The 21,936-nt window shown below is 45.8% G+C and overlaps 1 protein-coding gene across 1 annotated transcript in view; it reads right to left on the bottom strand.

Moving 5' to 3' along the window:
- Positions 1–21,936, bottom strand: part of Myo95E (Myosin 95E) — a 176,421-nt gene that overhangs the window by 8,258 nt on the left and 146,227 nt on the right. The window contains exons 20-28 of the mRNA XM_055071074.2: positions 21,808–21,929; positions 21,556–21,623; positions 20,925–21,141; positions 11,934–12,083; positions 7,837–7,923; positions 4,153–4,284; positions 3,161–3,267; positions 2,137–2,272; positions 699–851 (exon numbers count right to left, since the gene is read on the bottom strand). Coding sequence (XP_054927049.1) covers positions 699–851; positions 2,137–2,272; positions 3,161–3,267; positions 4,153–4,284; positions 7,837–7,923; positions 11,934–12,083; positions 20,925–21,141; positions 21,556–21,623; positions 21,808–21,929 — 1,172 coding nt within the window. The remainder of the gene's footprint in view (positions 1–698; positions 852–2,136; positions 2,273–3,160; positions 3,268–4,152; positions 4,285–7,836; positions 7,924–11,933; positions 12,084–20,924; positions 21,142–21,555; positions 21,624–21,807; positions 21,930–21,936) is intronic.

Raw genomic sequence — 21,936 nt, 5'->3', positions numbered from 1 at the left:
AGGTAGCTACAACCGAGTACTATTAAAAAAAAGAAAAGAGAAGAAGTCAGTACTATGGAATGGTTCTAACGTTTGTGAAATTCACGGCGCGTTTGCCTTCACTGGTTCATTGTACATTGTGCCCACTATGTATGAAGAAATTTTCCATTCTATTCCCTTCATGTCGTCGCGCGTTTCGTCTGAACAACTCGTCGACAGTAAGCTCATATTTCTTGCACGCTCATTGAAAGAGAATAATGCGTTAACACACGCTCACACACCGCATGAACAAACACAGGTAGTGAAAGGTTCGATTGCCGGCAGCGGGGACTGCATACCCATGGGGTTAAATACAAAAATACCAGTGTAATAAAATTCCGGTGAAAGCTAAGAGCACCAAGAGTTAAAAATTGAAAGGGAACCGCCTACTACGTCTAATCTCGTGGTCACGTGTAGCTTTAGTAAAGGCAATCAATCAATCAATCAATCAATCAATCAATCAATCAATCAATCAATCAATCAATCAATCAATCAATCAATCAATCAATCAATCAATCAATCAATCAATCGATGAATCAATCGAGCACAGATGCCAGTTACCAGCTAGCTCTCCATCATCCCTGTGCACGTTGCATTGCACTTCAAGTGAAGACCCCAGGAAAAAGCCATAGAAAAGCTAAAAAGGAGTAAATCGAAGGGCCTTGCGCATACTGCATTACCGTGCGTATGTGAAATACGGCGATGTCGTCCAGAAAAGGACTGAGCGATATCCTGTAGATGTCGGTCACTGGAATGCGGTACTTGATCTGCAACGTCCGCTGGTCCATGATCAGCATCGCGTTGGTGCTCACCACGAACAGAGTCTGCACGCACTGCAAGCAGCGGCAAAAAAAAAAAAAAAGAGACATCTGCTTTAGCCTGCACAGGTCGCTTACCAACGCTGAGAAATAAAAGCTCAAATCATCAGCACATATTACATGACGGGAACTCCGTTGCGGTATGCTCAAAACATTGACCACGCGAAAGGGCGACAGTGTATGCGATGTGCCTCCTGCTATGTGGCAATGCCTGGCTTCCGAAATCTGGCAGCCCGCGTGGTCTTTCGTAGGCGTCGCCAAATCTCGCAGGGCCAAGCAGATTGACAGACCATGCAGCGTGGCCTTTGCCGAGGGAGTACGACCAGAAGGTGCTTGTGTCCATCGCCTGGCAGCTCGCCTAGAGAGGCGCTTCCAGTGGTCACATCTTCACGGATATGGAATTTTTTTTTACAAGGCTTCTCTGTTCCAAAAAACTTTGTAAGCACTTTGGCGTAACTACTAATTTTACATTATTACATTGTACTTCATAAAATAGAAGGGAGAGGGACGACGACATATGGGGTGTTGCTCCTCTTTAGGCATGTCGATCTTATCTAAGTTTATCCATATTAATATCGCCAGCCCATTTGTTGCTTAAGTAAAAAGAAAAAGACTTCGGGAGAGAGACTTAAGACTGATTGAGTGTGGGAATGCGAAAGTGCTAGAGTCCCTTTGATGAAATGTTTTCGATTGAAGTTTTCTACACTCAATAAAATTACTTTTGTTGATTCGGTGTGTGTGTTTAGCTATACAGTGACTACAGACTGGCTCATTTTATGCGCTCATGACGTGGCGTCGAGAGTCCATTCGCAGTAGACACAGCACCGATGAAATCCGAAGAGCAAGTGACGCGCGAGAGGCAGCGCGCTCATTTCATACACTGGAGACGTGGCGCCACCTCATTGGCTGCGCCGTCACGTGGCCAATGACGCACGCACTAGGCACACTTGCAGTCAGCCAGAACCGTGGAGCCACCGTGGCGCCGGGAAGCGTGCTCATCTCGAACCCCGGAGGTCAGGGCTTGATTCCCGCCCTGACCGAAATGTACCAAATTTTATTTTCAAAGCCATTAGTTTACTTTGTTTACAGGAACCTCCCTGAGAAAGATGACGTCGATCCGAAAGTCTTTTACGCGTCTTTACTCTTTCAGCCGTCGGCCATTTTTGGTACGCCCGATCGGTCGCGCCCACTACGACGACGGATTTTCGCGTAATGGGGCATTTAATGCTTTCGCATCAATAACTAGAAGTTAAAACAGGTCGATGATGTGTTGATCTCGCGCCGTCACTACGAAACTCACCTTGCCGCTAGACCTCGTGATCTTGCTGATGATGTCCGCGAAGACGATGTACTGGTCTCCCGTCTCGTCCGATAGCCTTTTCCACTTCACGTTCTGGCGCAGCCGTACATAGTCACCCCGGAACGGATGGGCCACGCTGTCACAGGGAAACAACAAATGTTACTTCCGCATGAACTTTGCAATGAGCAAGAGCTAATACCTTTCCAGTTAAAAAAATATATCCGTATAAGGTTTATTTGCAGGCATTGCTGGTATCATGACTATTTAAGCTTGAATATAGCTGCGTTCGAAGTGTCGAAAAAAAGAAGATTACGGAAGGTATGCTGTCAGTTAATTTTCTTCCCATTTTCACCTTCCCTCCTTAACAAGTGTTGAAGCTAGCAGAGGATAAAGGGAAAGAAAATTAACTCTGTTTAAAACAAGACCTAAGTAATCGCACTCGTGATCAGATTATATCACCTATACGAACAGACAGCAACCAATATTATCGCTCATTACGTATATATATATATATATATATATATATATATATATATATATATATATATATATATAACCTTATTGAAAGGTAATTGCCGAGCGCTATAGTCCAGTGTTCGACATATTCGTGATGGCTATTTTGCTGCTCGGCGATACGCGGGCAAACGACCGTGACCTTCGTCGATGGCATAGCTGCCACAACTATACGTCTGCTCACTCAGCGAGGCGCAAGCGTGGCGCTCAATGAACTACTGTTTGGACGATCACCGTAAGCCTATCAACAATTCCAGGAACAATACCTTTTCTGCACAGTGCCTTCAACAAGCTGAGAGAAGAGCGGAACTTGGAAATGTGGCAGTTCAGCGTCCGCAGCGCCCCACACTAAATTACCGATTCATTCATGCGGTATCGCTGTGGCACGTTCCACACTTGTGCCCCTTTATCTCGAGTTGTAGTTCACGTGATTTGTGGTTATGCGCCGCGGCATCACATAAAGGATGTGCAATTTGAGCACAGTTGGAAAATAACCCGTGGCTCCGCTTACCTTTTCGGATAGGAGGCCTTGTTGTCTTTGAAGATGATGCTGGCAGTCATTTTTTCTCGCATGCGGTTTCGAGCAGTTTGGTCGAGTTTCTGCTTGTACCGCGTACACTGCAACAAAGAGACGCGGCAACATCCATGCTTCTATTACGTGTTCATAGTGGCGAAATGTCATTTGCATATCAATGACTCCGTTGTGAATACAAAAGTATTCAAGATAATATAAAAGTATTATTGAGGTGATTTAAGATGGAGAAGAGAGAGGAAACATGAGAAGATAGCGTAATAATTTGGCGTTTGATACGTTTATTTCGTTTAAGAAATTGAATTCGTTATCTATTACGTAAAAGTGCCTTTGACTCTGTGCCATATAGCAACGTTGCCGTCTTTTTCAATCGCTGATTTCATGCTCTTTTTTGAGTTGCACTGTGTTGTATGTAACAAAATGACCTGTGTACCTTTGCACCAAAATCCACAAGACTACAGATACTTACGTTTCGCTTAATATGAATAATTGTGATGATCTAAGCCTAACCTACACAAATTGAAACAAACGGTTATGTCATTTTGCGCTCAGTTCCTGGTTACCTGTTGCCTTGGAGAGTAGGTTTGCATATGTATGGCCATTTGTCCGTTGGGCACATACCTTACGTCTTCTACCAGGGAAATTTGTCATATCCGTCACTGATAAATCAATTAAACGTGCTTCGCATGTCTATTTATCTATGAAGGGCACTTCCGACATCGTAGAACCATGGTACTAGAAGGCCGCTGCCTTATTTTCTGGTTAACACTTGTGATTTGTGAACTCCCTAGAAACATCTGCTCTTTGTTCATGAACTTTGGAAGGGATGTTTGCTGTTTACTCGAGTCACATGCATCCTGTTGCGGACAGTAATGTCCGAGAAGGGGGATAGAAGACGGCGCAGCGCGCAGGCACCGATACCTCCTTAATAAGAACAGCCAATAATAAAATAAGAAAAGCGTGTCGCGCACCCTCCACTTGTGGTGCAACTTCCTCAGCAGGTGGCTGGTATGCTGCAGGAACCGGGGCGCCGGAGGCCAGGAGCGGTCCGCCGGCGAGTCCGACGGCAAGTTGCGCGCCAGCCACAGCAGGTATCGCCGGCGCTGCGAACGCCAAGGGGGAGGAAGGGCATCGCCAGGGAGAGTCGCCACTGTAAGCCCTTGGCCGGCAAGCCTCACATGCTCAATGCGCGCGCACGCTCTGTCAACGCGCTCTTGCAGGCGTAGCTCAGGTCAGCGTCAACGTTTAACTATCGTTCAAGCGCGTTCAGATGTGGCGGGAAGCGGTCTAGTGCACCTGGATGCGATGCGTCCAGGTGTTCCCGAGGCAGGGTTTGGGTACGGGCTAGTTGGTATTCCATTGTTTCAAACATCGCTAACAGCGCGTACATAAACAAGGGACCAAAAGAACGACGAAGACAAACGCTGACTTCCAACTGATTTTTTATTTTGAGTAACACGCATATATACTAAGACACCAAGATAAAGGCGTCCGCACACAAAGCCCAAAAGCGACATGAGTATGCATTCAAAATGCCCTTGTCTTGGTGTCTCAGCATATATGCGTGTTACTCAAAATAAAAATCAGTTGGAAGTCAGCGCTGTCAGGTCACTGTCAATGTACGCACTGCGAGTGATGTTCCCGAGGCATCTGAGTGTGTGCGCCTTACACCGTATTAATGGAACCACTTTATGTGTGTTGTAAAGGAGATTCCTGCCAACATGTCAAGTCTGAATCTCGTTACCTCCTATTGGCTATATAGTTCTCGTATTTAAGAATCGACGAACTTTTTTTTGTTAGAGTGAAGGAAAAAGGAACGTTAATAACTCTAAATTAAAAAGCGCGGTTCCCTTTTAAATGAGCGGTCTGTGTACAGTCACGTTCTGCACGTACGCGCAGCTGAGTGCATTCCGCTGTGTCATGTTGATTTTCAAAGAATCGCAAATATAGTGCAGCGTATCATACGGTCCGCCTCCAGCGAGTCTGTTGCCCAAGAACTGCGCGACCACTGATTGGTGTACGAGTTATTTACGCGTGTAACGTTCTCCGAAAATGTGTGACGCAGCAAGGGCACTAAATACATGGGCACCGGTTCTCTCCTCTAGCTCTGGCACTTTTAGATGACCTGCAGTCAGTATAGGGGAATATAGAAGTGACGCTGCATACATCGCATTGTTGTTCTATTCAAGCTTTCCACTGTGCTGCTGAAGATTGGCGAATCAAGACAACGCGTAGCTTTTCACCTTGTTGGCTGTACAACAATATGAAGGCCTCGATGACGTCAGTGTGAGAGCACTGAGGTCCTCTCCTGACGTCACTGACACCGGATACGTCAGCGTGGGAGCTGCCAAATATCTATTTTGAAGCTGACAACGAGAAGCCTCGACGATAGCTCGGCCTCCAATCAGCGTTCGGCGATGTCGTTGGGATAAATTGTTGGCGATGGACAGGCAAAGTGAAATCACTCATTAACTTCGATGAAGCTTTGTTTATCGAATTTATGCTTATGCAGTTTGTTTACTACAAAATGGCTGTATTACACGAACTGATATCCTAATGCTGTGAGAGCATGAGGAAAATCCCTAAACGACGCGCCATAAACGGGCTGCGGAATACTTTTGAGAAACAAAACCAGAAAACTTATGCCCCCCCTCCCCTCATAACATACCCTCACTTTCATAGACTCTATGACAATAATTAAGATCTTCGAAAAACCATTATGTCAAAAGGCGCGATCGGGAGATGTTTCCCCTTTCAAGAAAAGAAACAATGAAAAGTTATTTTGTTTTTCAACTCATGAATATTCCTTCTTATGGTGAAAGTTTGACTACTTAACGCTTTAACACAGGCGTTAAGTAAATCGCGATGTTCATGAACTCTCGAGCTGACTACAATACAAAAACAAAAATGAGAAAGAAAGGGAGAGACATACAACAAGGGAAAAAGCTTTCAGATACCATGCACGACATGCGAAAGGCCGTGCATAAAACAGAAAATATATTTAATAATTTCCACACAAGCACTTTGAGTTCACGTAGCGGCTGCTGACACGACACATGCTAAGCCGGTTCTTCACAACGGAAACAGGGTAATACTCGAGCGCGTTGTTTATTATATATGCCAAGACTCCTGCTCATACTAGAGTTACCTTATCGCGTCGACCATTGTACATGAAATGTTTCAAAATGCCAAGCTTGAGATACTGAAAATCATTACTGCGGTAACCCCTAATCCACAAAAGTTAGGCCGTGAAAGCAACACGGGAGCAGCTTTGGACGCGTGCGCCGCTGCCGTAAGTAAACTTCAAATCTCGCGTAACTGCCGCTTTCGGTAGAAAATAAATTCGGTTTCTACTTTTTCCCTCAAAAGCAGTGACAGTTATATTATAACCGTACACGCACGAACATGGATAAAACTAAGATAACCGTCTCTGCCACTTGCAATTTGACTTTGACCGAAATGCGAAAGTTTTGCAGCTTTTGCTTGGTGCCCTGCTTACGAAGAGCTTTCCGACGGAAACAACGATAACAACAACAATGGCACCGTCAGGCAGCGTGGAAACATAGCTTAATATGAAAAGGGCACTCTCTCGAGAATGTTGACGAAAACGTGTGTGCACGATTAGGCAGGTTCACTCTCTACGCAGAGATTGACGCATAATTAGAGCTGGATGCATAATTAAGGGTTAATAAGGTAGTGTTTGGATTAGAGATCCGCTAGCAAATAAAAAGGCTGTCGTTATTGTGCACGGCGTACGCACTCCCCACATTCTTGTGGTTATTTCTGCTCTGTACAAAGGATTACTTCGTCAAAACAGGGTAAAATTTAATGCGCGCTGAAAACAAGCGAGACGTATCAAAGACACTGCTACTGGATTGTAAGCCTGGCAGTTCATTGGTATGGTTGTATAAATTATGTATAAATCAGGATGTGTCGCAGGGAGGCATGGCTGCAATGAAAGGATGGCAACGATTGTGGCTGTAGCAGCCAACCCTCTCACCTCCCCTTCAATATTAACCGTTTTGCTGCGCAGAGGAGTATACGTCGAATATTTATGAGAGTGCGAGAAAATAATTTTGGAGCTTGCAAGAGTTTACGGCATTTGACTGAACACGAGGTGTGGTCGCTGACGACCACAAGATACGTCAGGTTCGCAGTGACTGCGGTTCACGTGCACCTGGGTGGTTTTGGTGACACATAGTTCAGTTGTTAAAAAAACGCTCAACCAAATGGCTTGAACAGCTTTACCGGAGAACCGATAAAGGAAGACGTCGACACTAAGGTTAAGCTAAACTGCGCACGTTTCTTCGACGTCTTTTGCTTCAGGTGAACTGCCCGATGTGCCACGCCTAGAAGAATGCACATTTCCAACTCCTGCAAGGTATCGTTCACAACCTTCATGTTCACCTCTGCAGCGAAGAGTAATCTTCCTGGCTGCACGCGTGGGGGATATTACCGGATGCATCAAATGAACGTAGCCAAGCCATAATCATCTCGATCTAGTCAGCCTAGAGTAGCCAACAACCATGCAAGGCGACATGCCGGGCCCAGCCTTGCGACCGTCGGACAAGGACACACGAATTGAGAACCGGTCTCAAGGGGGTTTCACATCGCGCTGGTGGCGGGATTTTTGTGGCTCGCGCGGGGCCGCTCACCTTATAGAGGCGGTAGGATCTGCCCAGGACGCGCGCCGCACACTCCCGCTTCCTCGCCTGCCTGACGCCGTGGAACTCCTCCCTCGTCTTCAAACGTCCGTCATGCACACATATACACACAGAACATAACCCCACCTCGCTGCGAATTCACGACGACACACACTGAAGCGGCAGCCGCCACTGAGAGGATAACCAAGCAATAACGAAGGCATGCACCCCCACTACGCCTCTTCCTGCGCCCTCTTCGCTTCTCTCGCGATCCGTCGTCACTTACGCGACCCGTGCAAAACGTCTGTGCGCAGGCGCGTGCTGCAACAGCTACTGTGCTCCAAAAGATAATGCATGTGTGCACTTAGTGCGCCGTATAGGGTGCAGTGCGCTTTGAAGCGGGACAAGTGCATAAAAAAGAAACAAAAGCACGGGCAGCAAGGCAAAGCAGAACGCAAGGTCACGTGACTATTGCGAGGTCAGCAGTGTCGCACGGTGCACATTGAACCTGTGCGTTACGTAGCCGTCGATCACGCAGTAAACAGTAAGAAAGTTCTGTGCAAGGAAAGTGCGGAGAATGTCGTTCTTGGCCTGTGGGACGCCGTTTAGTCGCCGCAATCTGCTGCTGTCGCACGAAACGCACGATGTCGAAACTGCAACATTCTTGTAGCTGCTTTGCTATCGTCAGAATTAAAATTGTCGTCATCATCGGTACACTGCAGGATGAAGCTATCTCCCAGCTATAGGCATGGTCAGGTTATGTCATATTGTGGCTCGAGTAAACGTCGAGAAGACAAACTGAATTCGAAGCCGATGTTTAAGCAAATTGTGTTCCCAAGAGGTTCATCCTGCAGTCTTGTCAAGACCAGGACGAATGCACAACTACAAAATGTTTGTTCCACATGAAATGGCTCAGAATCAAGTTTATACTGCTTGAGCAAATGAGATTATGCAGTGCCGAAAAAAACGGCAACCTGCGCACGTTTTATTAATAAACTAGGCGTGGCCAATGCGACCAAAGCAGACCGCGCACAGTCAATCAGCACTTTGAAGATGCATTTATCGAGGCAAAACAGTCAAAGTTCATATTGGCTGTTGCTCACCAGCATTAGGATGAGGATGAAGCTTTGAGCAACAGTCTGTTATTGTCGACAAAATTCAAAAGCGTTGAAATTTACATTGACTATTGTTTAAAAAGTTAAAATTAAATAATCGGATTTTACGAGCCAAAACCACGATTTGATTATGAGGCAAGCCGTAGTGGGGGACTCCGGAATAATTTGAATCAACAGGGGTTCTCTAACGTGTACCAAAATCAAAGTACGCAGGTGTTTTCGCACTTTGCCTCCATGAAAATGTGGCCGCCGAGGCCGGGATTCAATTCCGCAACCTTGTGCTTAGCAGCCCAACACCATAGCCGCTAAACAACCATGGCGAGTCATTGACTTATTGTTTACCAGCATCATGATGGAAGTGACAAAGCGTTGAGCAAGCATCTGTTAGTCAGAACTAATATATTGCAACTCTGGTGGTAAGCAAGATCCATCTCGCGATGTCACATAAACTGGAACAGCACTGTTCAGTTCACGAACTCAAATGCACAGTTTGCAGAAAAAATAATTCTATTAATCGCTCGCTCATGCAAAATAAAATAAAAAAATGCAGCTTTTATGTCTTCGAAGTCTTTGCACGTTTTAGCTTTAAAATGATGAGAAAGGCTGCACAGAACTACAATAAACAGTAATTCAATGTCTTCTAATGAAAACTTCAATAGCAAAAGGTTCGCATCTTCAACAAAATTGAGTGCATGTATTTTCTCACTCAAGACGCACACATCCTTTTTAATAGGCACAAAGAAAGTTTGACGATGAAGCGCTGGTTTTATGTCAAATTAAGTGATCAGACAAGCTCTAAGCTGCATATATCAGCGTGCTTTCCATCATGCCAGTTTGTACTCTGCATGATGCAGTGTTGCAGCTAACCAATGAGTGCAAAGATGTGCAACTTGTCTTGCTGCAGTATGTTTAAAAGTGCGAAATATCACGTTTGCAGATGTTTTCATACAACATGACGTACTCCCACTGAATCATACAGCAGATGCAGTTTTCTCTAATGAATTTTCAAAAAATTATTTTCATTAGGATGTGACTACAAGAAAGCAACCAAGACGAGCGGCTTGGAAATCGCTGGATTACGGGGTGAAGCTTAAGTACAACTGCCATGAAGCCTAAATATGCAGCAAAGTTTCAGCAGAAACTGCCTCAGAATAAAATAAAAAGATTCAGTGATGCATCACTTCCAGTTCGTTCTGCTCTTTCTGGTTTCTTATTTTTTTTTCTTTGGCGAACATTCTGTCCCACTTTTTTTTTATTGTAACCTGCCAACTGTAAACGCAACGGCGTTCTATTTATTTCTGAGATGCGAAAGTTGTCTTTAGCAGTTTTGTCGCTAAAGTTTTTACGCGCTGCTCCAAGCAGCATACCCAAACTCGTAATAATAGCTTGCCCGATTCCGTTCCTGCAGCTATGCAAATAGCCCTACACAGTGCTGTTGCTTCACGAATATTTAGAAGACGCAGTTACTTCATTCCTTCTTTCGTATCGTATCGTCTTTTTTTAACCCTCGGAAACATTTTTTGCATTATAGGTAACAGTAACAAATAAGCTAGGCCCACGTAAGCAAAAGAACTGTAGCAAGCATAACGCTGTGCATTGTGCAGTCACGTGCGGTGTCTGCATTACAATAACAAATTTTGAACACAAGGCAACTTACACTGTCAGGCAGTTTAAGTTTTGGTACTCGACCAACAATTCCTTTCTCGCCATGCATCTATAGCACACAGCAGCAAAGGCGACGGTTTAACCTCTTTGTTTACCAACCTAGCACGACACAGCACATGCCCCTTTATGACATAGTTTTCTGACGCTGTAAACATTTGTCCCTCTTTTCGATAGAGTTAGAGTACGTGCAACCATAAGGTTAGCCTATTCTCAAGCACAGTAGTGTCCAAATAGACATGTCACTATGATGAAAGAACTTGTTACTATGTTATACTGTAAACACAAAAAGCAAAACAGAAAGAAAGAAGCCAACCAATAAACATACTACTCATAAAACAAAAGAGGAGGAACAAAAAATTTGAAATTACCACAAGATTTTTCCGGCGCTCGAACTCTTGCCTTGCCTAGAACAAAATAGGCGATAAAACAACTGAAAAAATTCAAAACATCAACAGGTGTTGTAAAATAACGCGTGTGAGCAAATCAAGATAATGATCATGCATTGATTTCAGCAGAAAGATTCACAAACTGTACAACGAGCTGAAGATGATTTGGACTCCACTTTGCTAACGGCTTGATTGACTTTGTTGATTAATTGTCCTTAAACAACGTTACTTAGGACCTTGTTACAAAGGGCTTGCACATCGCAGCTGATAGTGCGCGTTATATAAAAATGAAAAGTAAAAAAAATTATTTGAAGTAAAACTACTCAGATCACAAAATTTAAGCGTTTCCAGTATTCCAGCCGCTGCGAAGACTCAACGGAACCGGGTACAGTTTACGTTACCTTGTGCACTAAAACAGAAAAAAAAAACTGAATTACAGAGCAACTAAGCGGTAAATTGCATGGTTTAGAAGAAAACATATTAAAAATATTCCGTAGCAAAGACAGAATTAACAAACAGATCGTAGCGCCAGTTCTCGCGCATGTTTTGTCTATTCTTTGCCGATGTGAAAATTATTGCGCTATAGGACAGCAAGTGAGACAACAACAAAGGTGGGATGACATAAAGCGAACAAGATGAAACTGATTATTGGCATACAACCTTCCATCCTCTATAATAGGCAGCAATGGTGGTCGCCGCTTGCCGTTTACGCAAGAATTCACGACGAGCCTACCGACGGAGAAAGAAGAGAAAGAAGAAGAAAAGAAACGAAACAAGGAAAATCAGAGAAAACCTAAAACGTAAGAACACAAGAACAAAACATAATATTTCGTGCCTCCGCGTCTCTGCGTTTGCTTTGAGGCAAAGTTCCGTGACGTCACTCGTGCCCCGAAGCACAGCGTGCGGGGCAGCGCCCGGAGGTGTACTAAGACTTAAAACTCACCTTCCAGCACTTGTAGTTGCTAGACAGGATGACTTGACTTTCGCGCATGCGCAGAAACCTCTCCCTCATGACGAATCCCCTCCAGGTCTTCTGGATCAGGATGGCCAGTTCGTTCAACCGCTCGCGCCGGAATTCCTCCAGTTCGCAAACCTAGAAGAACGAACAGGGGTTCTCGATAACATACCAAGCTGTGCATAGATTGTGCTATGCGAAGTTAAAAGAAAAAAAAAGCAAGAAGAACAAAATGGGTGCAACGAACGAGTGCCGCAATACGTTGCTTACATGGTGAAGTGAGGTCAAATGTTTTCTACATAACTAGACTAGACGAACACAGAAGGCAAAACTTTATTTAGACAAAACTGCCGATTGATGTTTATCTCACACCGGCTCTTCTACCAGTTTTTCTTCGTGATTTACATTTACGCACTAGCAGTGAAAAACTAATACTTCGTTATCAGTAATCAGCGCTTTAACATATAGAAATATCGTTCAAGACTTGCATTAAATGATGCGCCATCTTCAAGAATGCGCCCCTTCCTTTACATCTGGCTTCTTCTCGCAGCGAATCATAATGCGGCAAAGCACGCTTTAAAGGCAACGCCGAAGTTTTGAGATGCCGAAGCGCAACCCTGGGGCGCAGATTGTAGAAATATTTTGATGCTACAGTAACGTTGAGGTTTGCGTAATAAATAGCATGGCAATAAATTTCAATATATTTAATTTAAGGCGCTCGATGCCGAGGGGCCCATAGCAACAGCATAAAGCAGGGTAGTAAACAATACTACTGTCTCAATAAGCCATCTCCATGTTTGACGAAAAAAAGCTGGGTCCGCAGCGCAACTGCAAATTCCATGACTTCGATTACAAATCACGTCCACATGGACGACACTGAGCAGCAGCTTCCATGCTAAATATTCGCTGCGACGCTTTTGTAGAATGCGTACAGTGCGACTCCACTTCGAACATAACCTATAACGTATCATAACGTATCACATAGGGCACACGAACTTCAGCAGTATACTCCCTTTCCGCTGCACCTCCAAATTTAAGCGTAACAACAAAGTATCTCAGCATCATATGGGCCCATATGGAGCTTAGTAAGGATGAGCACAAATTGGTAGGAAGACAAGGGTGGAACTTGACAGGAAAAGTCTCAGCTTTGCCATTTCATTCACAATTTCAGCTCAATCTTACTTAGCTCGTAGCAACTAGTATGGCGCCATGACAACGACACAACATAAAAGAGACAGAAACTGGCTTTCCTTCGCACAGGTCATGGCCGCGCAGATTCCGATAGTTCGCAAAGAGCGCAGTCTGCAAACGTATGCTAAACACTAAGCGCTCACCAGGGCGCAGTCGGATGAAGCGACCCGCGGTGGCGAGTAAACCATCACGACCGAGAGTTTCGTTTCGCAAGAACGCGACGAGCTACACTTTATCTCGAGCAGCCTTGAGCCTCGCGTTCTGTGGAGCTACTGTGGAGATCCCCGTTCGCCGCCGGCACACCTTTCCCGTTTCCCGTTTCAGCCTACGCTCGCGCCGCCTGTCGTCGAGCGAAAGAAGAGCTTCTAGAACGGCCTCCGCTCGCGAGGTGGTGCCACGGGCTCTTTCTGTAATTCACCGACCGTGGGTCTCCGGTGCCTTGTGAGTCGCAACGCCGTTGCGAGTTCGAGCGGCGTGCGCCGGGCGTACTGCTACGTTGTTGAGCGTTGCTTCTAATAACTTTCTACTCCTTTGTCGAAATATTTAATGGTAACTAGTAGTAGGGCTGTGCGAATATTCAAATTTTCGAATGCGGGTCCAATATTTGTTTCGTTCGAATACTATGAGGGACAACAGTGGTTGCTCCAATCCGCAGGGAGAAACAGCGATGCAAGTATTAGAAACATTTCCTAACGACCCTGCTGCAGGCGAACCGCGGTTGCCCCGCAGCCAAACCAGTTCGTAAGAGAACGCAAGAATAATATAATCTTTGCACAATAGTTTAAAGTCGTGAAATGAACATATCTCGCCATATACAGCCGGCTAATTTGCCTAATAGAACACGTCACTGGCCTAGTTGGCGCATCTCTATGACCAGAATTAAGGCGCAGCAGTAAGAACATGGGCGACAGAAATGACACGGAGAGACGAACTCAGTTATGGTCAGGGCTGCTTTAGAGAGACGCGTTCGGCTGTTTAGCGTTGACCGTTTGAGGTCAGCCGCAACTCGGTTGCCCATGAAAGAGCTGACTCTGTTACCGACGCAGACATCATGCATACTATCAGCTCGTCTCTTCCAGACGAACTGAGCGCTGCTTACTGTCCATGGTGCGCAGAGGCCATATCTGCCAAAGCTATACAATGATATTCGCAGAAGACATCAGAGACAAGAAGGACGCCAGTTCTTCTATAGCAACGTAAACGAAAGACCAGCGAAGCTGCAGAAAGACCGGGATATAATGTCTGGTGCCTCTGATCCTCCCGAGGATTATCTGCACTACGAACACGCTGCCTGTCGCTGCCTATTGCGCCGTTGCTAATCGCTGATCTCTTGGACGGCCCAACGGCGCGTCGTATATATCCCAATAAATCCCCGTCGGCTCGCATTTCCAGCTGCGGTGGTCCCTTCTCTCTTTAGCTCTTCAACACGGCTTCCCCAATCACCACGCCAACGAACGCGCACACGTTGTGCACTTGGTAATAAATAAGTGCAAGAAAACTAAGGAAAGAACGCCAGGGTTACCGGGTTGGACTACGAATAGCCAAATTAGGCTACTTCTCGTCCCAAGTTGGCTTCAAAAGTTTTCTTTTGGCTATGTCATTATATTTGGGCTACATATTTTGTTTTTGTTTCTGAACACTACTCCTCTCACCCTTCACAACTTGTCTCCCCTAGAGCCCCTAAACAAGCTACACTGAGAAGGGGTCGGACGCTAGGTCATCATTTTAGCGGATGATCATGTGAGGTTGTCCTTCGCATACCGAATTCGGTAGCAATAAAAATGTTGCATATCATCAGTTGGGCTGCCAGTCACCAAGTGCCCTGGCTTGCTGATGAATTTTTGTGCGAGCCTGCATTGCTGCACTCCTTGATCTGGTGCTGCGAGTGCAAGTGCAGAGAAAAAGTCAAACACGACATATTTCCCCTGGCTACGCAACTGCTTGTGAGCCATTCAGAGCATGATGCCGGGCCGGCCCGCCCACTCCAAGGCACAATGACCCGAAGTGAGTCCGCTAAACGTTACCAATCACAGTTTAAATCCGCATCGCCTAAGAACTTCAGCAGGAGCCGAAACACCTCCAGCCTGCATGTTCAGTGTCCTCACGGAAACATGTCTACGCTAGCTGAAGCGCTTCACAAAAAAAAAAAAAAATCCTTGTGTAGCGAGTCTCGAACACTGCAACAAATATGTTTCAACATGTCATAGAGTCTTACACGTCACAGACAAGAGCGACGCAGCAAATCTGACCTTGTTTAGCCATGCAGGAGTACGCGCTGACCCCGTGCGATGGCGATACAACAGGGAGGCTTCTGGCCTGCTGAGTCCCGTCTTCGCACAGGACTGGTGAGACAGTAACGATAAAGACTGGAAATGACTGGCGATGGCCTGAATTAGAAGGTGTCGAGGGTCTCTAGGAGCGTCCTTTGCTGGCCTAATGTCTAATGCATCGCGAAGAAGTCTGCCAGCCACCTCATTTCCCACTACACCTACGTGCGAGAGGAGCCATTCAAACTTTATAGCAAATCGGAGGCAGCTCATTTTTTAACACGATAGCATTGTAAGGGCCCCGTGTCGCAGAACATGCGGTGCCGGCGACGGCGGCGTTGTTCGTGAGAGAAAAATCATCCCGAACCACGGGATGATTCGGGCGTCACTGAAATAATTGAATTTCTCAAAGAAAAATGCCTCAGAAAATTCGTAAGGTACGACTTACCCACAACCTACAGACATGATAGCGTCGGATTGTAATTTGAATATACGAGAAAACAATTTTTTTTTTTGCGCGGAAACTCAAACACAAGCCCCTTTTCCAGCTGCCGTTTGAGGTTTCACGCGACTGTGCGCTACCTCTGGGATCGGTCCACGCAAAAGGCCGTGTTTATACCCTACATCCAGTCATGATGACCAGGAAGTCGAAAGCTTCTATGAAGACGTGGAATCGGCGATGGGTAGAGTGAAAACAAAATACACTATACCAATGGGCGACTTTAATGCCAAGGTAGGCAAGAAGCAGGCTGGAGACAAAGCAGTGGGGGAATATGAAATGGGCACTAGGAATAGCAGGGGAGAGTTATTAGTAGAGTTTGCAGAACAGAATAATATGCGGATAATGAATACCTTCTTCCGCAAGCGGGATAGCCGAAAGTGGACGTGGAGGAGCCCGAACGGCGAGACTAGAAATGAAATAGACCTTATACTCTGCGCTAACCCTGGCATCATACAAGATGTGGACGTGCTCAGCAAGGTGCGCTGCAGTGACCATAGGATGGTAAGAACTCGAATTAGCCTAGACCTGAGGAGGGAACGGAAGAAACTGGTGCATAAGAAGCCGATCAATGAGTTAGCGGTAAGAGGGAAAATAGAGGAATTCCAGATCAAGCTACAGAACAGGTATTCGGCTTTAACTCAGGAAGAGGACCTTAGTGTTGAAGCATTGAACGACAATCTTGTGGGCATCATTAAGGAGTGTGCAATGGAAGTCGGTTGTAACTCCGTTAGGCAGGATACCAGTGAACTATCGCAGGAGACGAAATATCTGATCAAGAAACGCCAATGTATGAAAGCCTCTAACCCTACAGCTAGAATAGAACTGGCAGAACTTTCGAAGTTAATCAACAAGCGTAAGACAGCTGACATAAGGAACTATAATATGGATAGAATTGAACATGCTCTCAGGAACGAAGGAAGCCTAAAAGCAGTGAAGAAGAAACTAGTAATTGGCAAGAATCAGATGTATGCGTTAAGAGACAAAGCCGGCAATATCATTACTAATATGGATGAGATAGTTCAAGTGGCTGAGGAGTTCTATAGTGATTTATACAGTACCAGTGGCACATACGACGATTATGGAAGAGAGAATAGTCTAGAGGAACTTTAGATCGAACAAGTAACGCCGGAACAAGTAAAGAAAGCCTTGGGAGCTATGCAAAGGGGGAAGGCAGCTGGGGAGGATCAGGTAACAAGAGATTTGTTGAAGAATGGTGGCCAGATTGTTCTAGAAAAGCTGGCCACCCTGTATACGCAATGCATCATGACCTCGAGCGTACCGGAATCATGGAAGAACGCTAACATAATCCTAATCCATGAGAAAAGGGACGCCAAAGACTTGAAAAATTATAGACCAATCAGCTTACTGTCCGTTGCCTACAAGCTATTTAATAAGGTAATCGCAAATAGAATCAGGAAAATCTTAGACTTCTGTCAAGCAAAGGACCAGGCAGGATTCCGTAAAGGCTACTCAACAATAGACCATATTCACACTATCAATCAGGTGATAGAAAAATGTGCAGAATATAACCAACCCTTATATATAGCTTTCATTGATTACGAGAAAGCGTTTGATTCTGTCGAAACCTCAGCCGTCATGGAGGTATTACGGAATCAGGGTGTAGACGAGCCGTGTGTAAAGATACTGAAAGATATCTATAGCGGCTCCACAGCCACCGTAGTCCTCCATAAAGAAAGCAATAAAATCCCAATAAAGAAAGGCGTCAGGCAGGGAGATGCGATCTCTCCAGTGCTATTCACAGCGTGTTTACAGCAGGTATTCAGAGACCTGGATTGGGAAGAACTGGAGATAAAAGTTAATGGAGAATACCTTAGTAACTTGCGATTCGCTGATGATATTGCCTTGCTTAGTAACTCAGGGGACCAATTGTAATGCATGCTCACTGACCTGGAGAGGCAAAGCAGAAGAGTGGGTCTAAAAATTAATCTGCAGAAAACTAAAGTAATGTTTAACAGTCTCGGAAGAGAACAGCAATTTACAATAGGTAGCGAGGCACTGGAAGTGGTAAGGGAATACATCTACTTAGGGCAGGTAGTGACGGCGGATCCGGATCACGAGACGGAAATAATCAGAAGAATAGGAATGGGCTGGGGTGCGTTTGGCAGGCATTCTCAGATCATGAACAGCAGGTTGCCATTATCCCTCAAGAGAAAAGTGTGTAATAGCTGTGTCTTACCAGTACTCACCTACGGGGCAGAAACCTGGAGGCTTACGAAAAGGGTTCTACTCAAATTGACGACGACGCAATGAGCTATGAAAAGAAGAACGATGGGTGTAACGTTAAGGGATAAGAAAAGAGCAGATTGGGTGAGGGAACAAACGCCAGTTAATGACATCTTAGTTGAAATCAAGAAAAAGAAATGGGCATGGGCAGGACATGTAATGAGGAGGGAAGATAACCGATGGTCATTAAGGGTTACGGACTGGATTCCAAGGGAAGGGAAGCGTAGCAGGGGGCGGCAGAAAGTTAGGTGGGCGGATGAGATTAAGAAGTTTGCGGGTACAACATGGCCACAATTAGTACATGACCGGGGCTGTTGGAGAAGTATGGGAGAGGTCTTTGCCCTGCAGTGGGCGTAACCAGGATGATGATGATGATGATGATGATGATGATGATAATGATGATGATGATGATGGTACCTGAAAGTTCGCCCTTCTTGCATAGCGTTCACTGCCAGCGTTTCCCATTAAACATTACGGTTACGCAAGCTGCAGTTGCCGGGAAGCGTAAGAAGCAGTCAGGGATCTTTAAATGCTATCGCGTTCCGCTCTTGAAGGCGAAGCTGAAGCTTCCTCCAATTTCTTTGAGAAGGCGTAACGAATATTGTGTGGACTTCTCCGGAGGAAACCCTCGTCGCGACAACCGCAGAGAAGCCTTGCTGTCTGACGGCATTACAACGTGCCGCGTCCTGTAGGACACCAGTTTTCTTAAGACTGCCTCAATGTCCATGCGTGCTCTCGCATACTGTCGACGAGACGGCGTAGTCTAGTCGGGCTACGCAGGGCACCTTGAGGGTCGGAATCACAAACGCTGCTGCGCCGGCTTGGTACACCATACCAGCGGAATCGCAGGTGAATACTTGAATATGTTGGTCATGCGTTCTCTCCAATTGTTCCATCGGATGTGCTTCCGCTAAGTGTGTAGATCGCTTGTTGTGTATCCACGGAATTGTCAGCTGGCAGTCAAGGTTTACTTACAACCATAGTCGCTCAGGTGGCTGTCTTCATTTGGGGAATTTAAGACCTAGAAGACGAAGAATGTTGAGCGCTATTAACACATGCGACTCAGTTCGTTGCAAAGCCGATTTGGGAGAGCTCAATTCGCTCTAGAATTGCTTGGTCTGCATAAGTGCGTAAGGAGTCTTCGAGAGGCGAGGACACGAAGTGGTGGTAGCCGAACCTTGTGAAGCACTTTGCTTGTGGTATTTACTTGTGGTATTTGAATTGAATTCTGAGGTTTGACGTACCAAAACAACGATTTGATTATGAGACAGGCCGTATTGCGCGATACCAGATTAATTTTGACCACCAGGAGATATTTAACGTGCCGTCAATGTCAATGGGCGTTTTCGCATTTCGCCCCCATCCAAATGCGGCCGCCGCGGCCGGGATTTGATCCCGCGACCTCGTGTTTAGCAGCGCAACGCCCCGCTAAGCCTGCGCGGAGGGTATGCTTATGGTATGGTATTGTTATGGTAAAGGTCACTCCAAGGCCTTGTCGATTGAGCGTTTCCAGCCAATTGTATTGAGATTCAGATGGAGATATCAAAGGTAGTTGAAACAAAAATATGCGGATGGGAATCGATGTAAGCACTTTCTGTGCTGTTTGGGTTGATTGACTATAATTGTCGGTGATGTTTATGGTGAGTGCTTAAGTTCATTAGAGTTTAGTGCAATACTAGAGCGGTGAGTTGATGTTAAAAATTACTTGCGTGTCCCACTTGTGTTTGTTTACGTAGTGTACATAACTCACAGCGAGACATGTTTGCTTGAGGCGTTGTTGTGTGCCATAGTGTCCACGGCAGACCGCTGGTTCATCCTGGAGCATGAATCAATGAAACCGAATGTATTTAGTTGTTGGATCGGCTTATTCCCAATTGACGTCTTCATCCGTGGTGCCCGCCACCGCAAGCGGAGAAATACCATAAATCAAGATTTTTTCTGCTTATATTGATAATCCTATCGATGCAAGGTAAGTCTACACAGAGAGAACAGACCCTTGGGCTATCGTTTGCCTTAGCAACTTTCCTTGCAGGTGCGAAACTGTGATGATCACAACTAGCATAAAAATCTTAAGAGAATGGCACAGCTTCCTAATTTGTCTGAGCTAGCGCCTCCTGCACAGTGGTCACAATGACTGGAAAAGCATTGTCATACCACATATCCACACAACACGATGATACTCCAAGTGACCTTCGCACCATCACTGCGATTGTGATCACCCAATCAATTGAGCTGCGACTGATATGACATCACCGCATCTTAACCTATCTAAAAGCCAACTGCAATAAACTGGAATTTGAATAAATAATTGGAATTGCAGAGAATGCCAGTTGCAACACACTTGACACAGATGAATCTTTAAAACACCTCCTGCGTGAACGCCCATCGCAAGATCTGAGGCTTGCACTTCGGGCAGCTTTAGGGCAAATAGACGACAGGCCTTATACCGGATACAAGCTCCTCGGACCGTGGCCTCGCACGTCTGCAACGCGGAATGCCGCAAAAGCACTGCATTTCTTAAAATGCCCCAGCCCACATAATTGCTGATGACGAACTGAGCGACTCACACGCATGCCGTGCATGCGTGTGAGTGCATAGTGTGAGTGTCTCACCTTATCCTTTAGTCCCCTTTCTCCCTTCCCCAGTGCAGGGTAGCCGACCGGTCTGACAGACTAGTTAATCTCACCGCTTTTCTCTTATCGCTTCTCTCTCTCTCTCTCTCTCTCTCTCTCTCTCTCGTTTCTCCCCAAAGCGCAAAGCACCAACAATACACACCGTCCGGTGGCTTTTGATGAATATCTTGGTCCTGCCGAAGACGTACTCCGAAGGGTGGATTGGCAGGTCTCGGAGCAGAAGTGTGACTCCTTCAACCGGCAGGCCCGTCCACTGGGGCCAGGTGCGAACGCTGAGCAACTTGTAGCGCTCCAGAAATGCCACGTAGTCCTGCCTGAAGACGAACCCCGCGCGACGCACCCTCAGGTTCTCCATCAGTCTGCAGGCAAAGAAAGGCAGGCGCAACTTGAAGGAGCTTGCAAGAAGCTGCACCGCAAGCCTTCATTTGCACCATCCAAGTTCCGAGCTTTACATGCACGATAAGGTTGGAAAAACTGCAACGTTGATTATAGTAATTTATAAGTGTGTTCATTTACTGCGTCTAGAACGCGCAGATCACGCGACGGCTACCCTAGCCAAAGATTGTCGGGTCCAAAGACTATTCGGAGTGTTGTTCAATGACACGGTGAAGATGAATTGAAATAAACCAGTCACGAATTGCGTGAAAAGAGTGAAAATTGCGAGAAAGAAAATTGTGCAAATGCTACTTCTTTACTGTATATCTGTCTCCATTGCATCGTATACCTAAGCTAATTAGGTACGCCACACGAGGAAAAAGAAAACAGAACCTTACCCGAGGTACCGGACTTGATGCTGAACCAGTGCCATCTCGAAGATCATCGGCTGCTTGAGTTCATTTGGCTGCAAAATGCATTTGGGGAATAGAGCCTACTGCAACAATAAGCGTTTAAAGACAGGCCCGTAACTGGCACAATGCTTTTTTTTTCTCTAAATAGCGTTATCACCGTCAGTCATGCAAAAAAACAGAGGCCCAACAATTACTCGACAAAGCGGGGTTGACAAAGAAGATTGTGTGGACACGTGCCTTAATGCAGCGTACGTAGTTTGGCGTTTTCGCTTGCAAATTTTTTACAAGTGCTCCAATGGAAATCTTGAACTGTGTGGCAGTCGTTGTTGGACGCTTTAGCGTCGTGCGCTTTGGGTTCCCTGCGGG

The sequence above is a fragment of the Dermacentor andersoni genome, chromosome 5 (assembly GCF_023375885.2).
Source record: "Dermacentor andersoni chromosome 5, qqDerAnde1_hic_scaffold, whole genome shotgun sequence".
NCBI classification, from domain to species: Eukaryota; Metazoa; Arthropoda; class Arachnida; order Ixodida; family Ixodidae; genus Dermacentor; species Dermacentor andersoni.
Note: the sequence above shows the minus strand (reverse complement) of the source record. Positions and strands in the feature narration are given on the sequence as shown.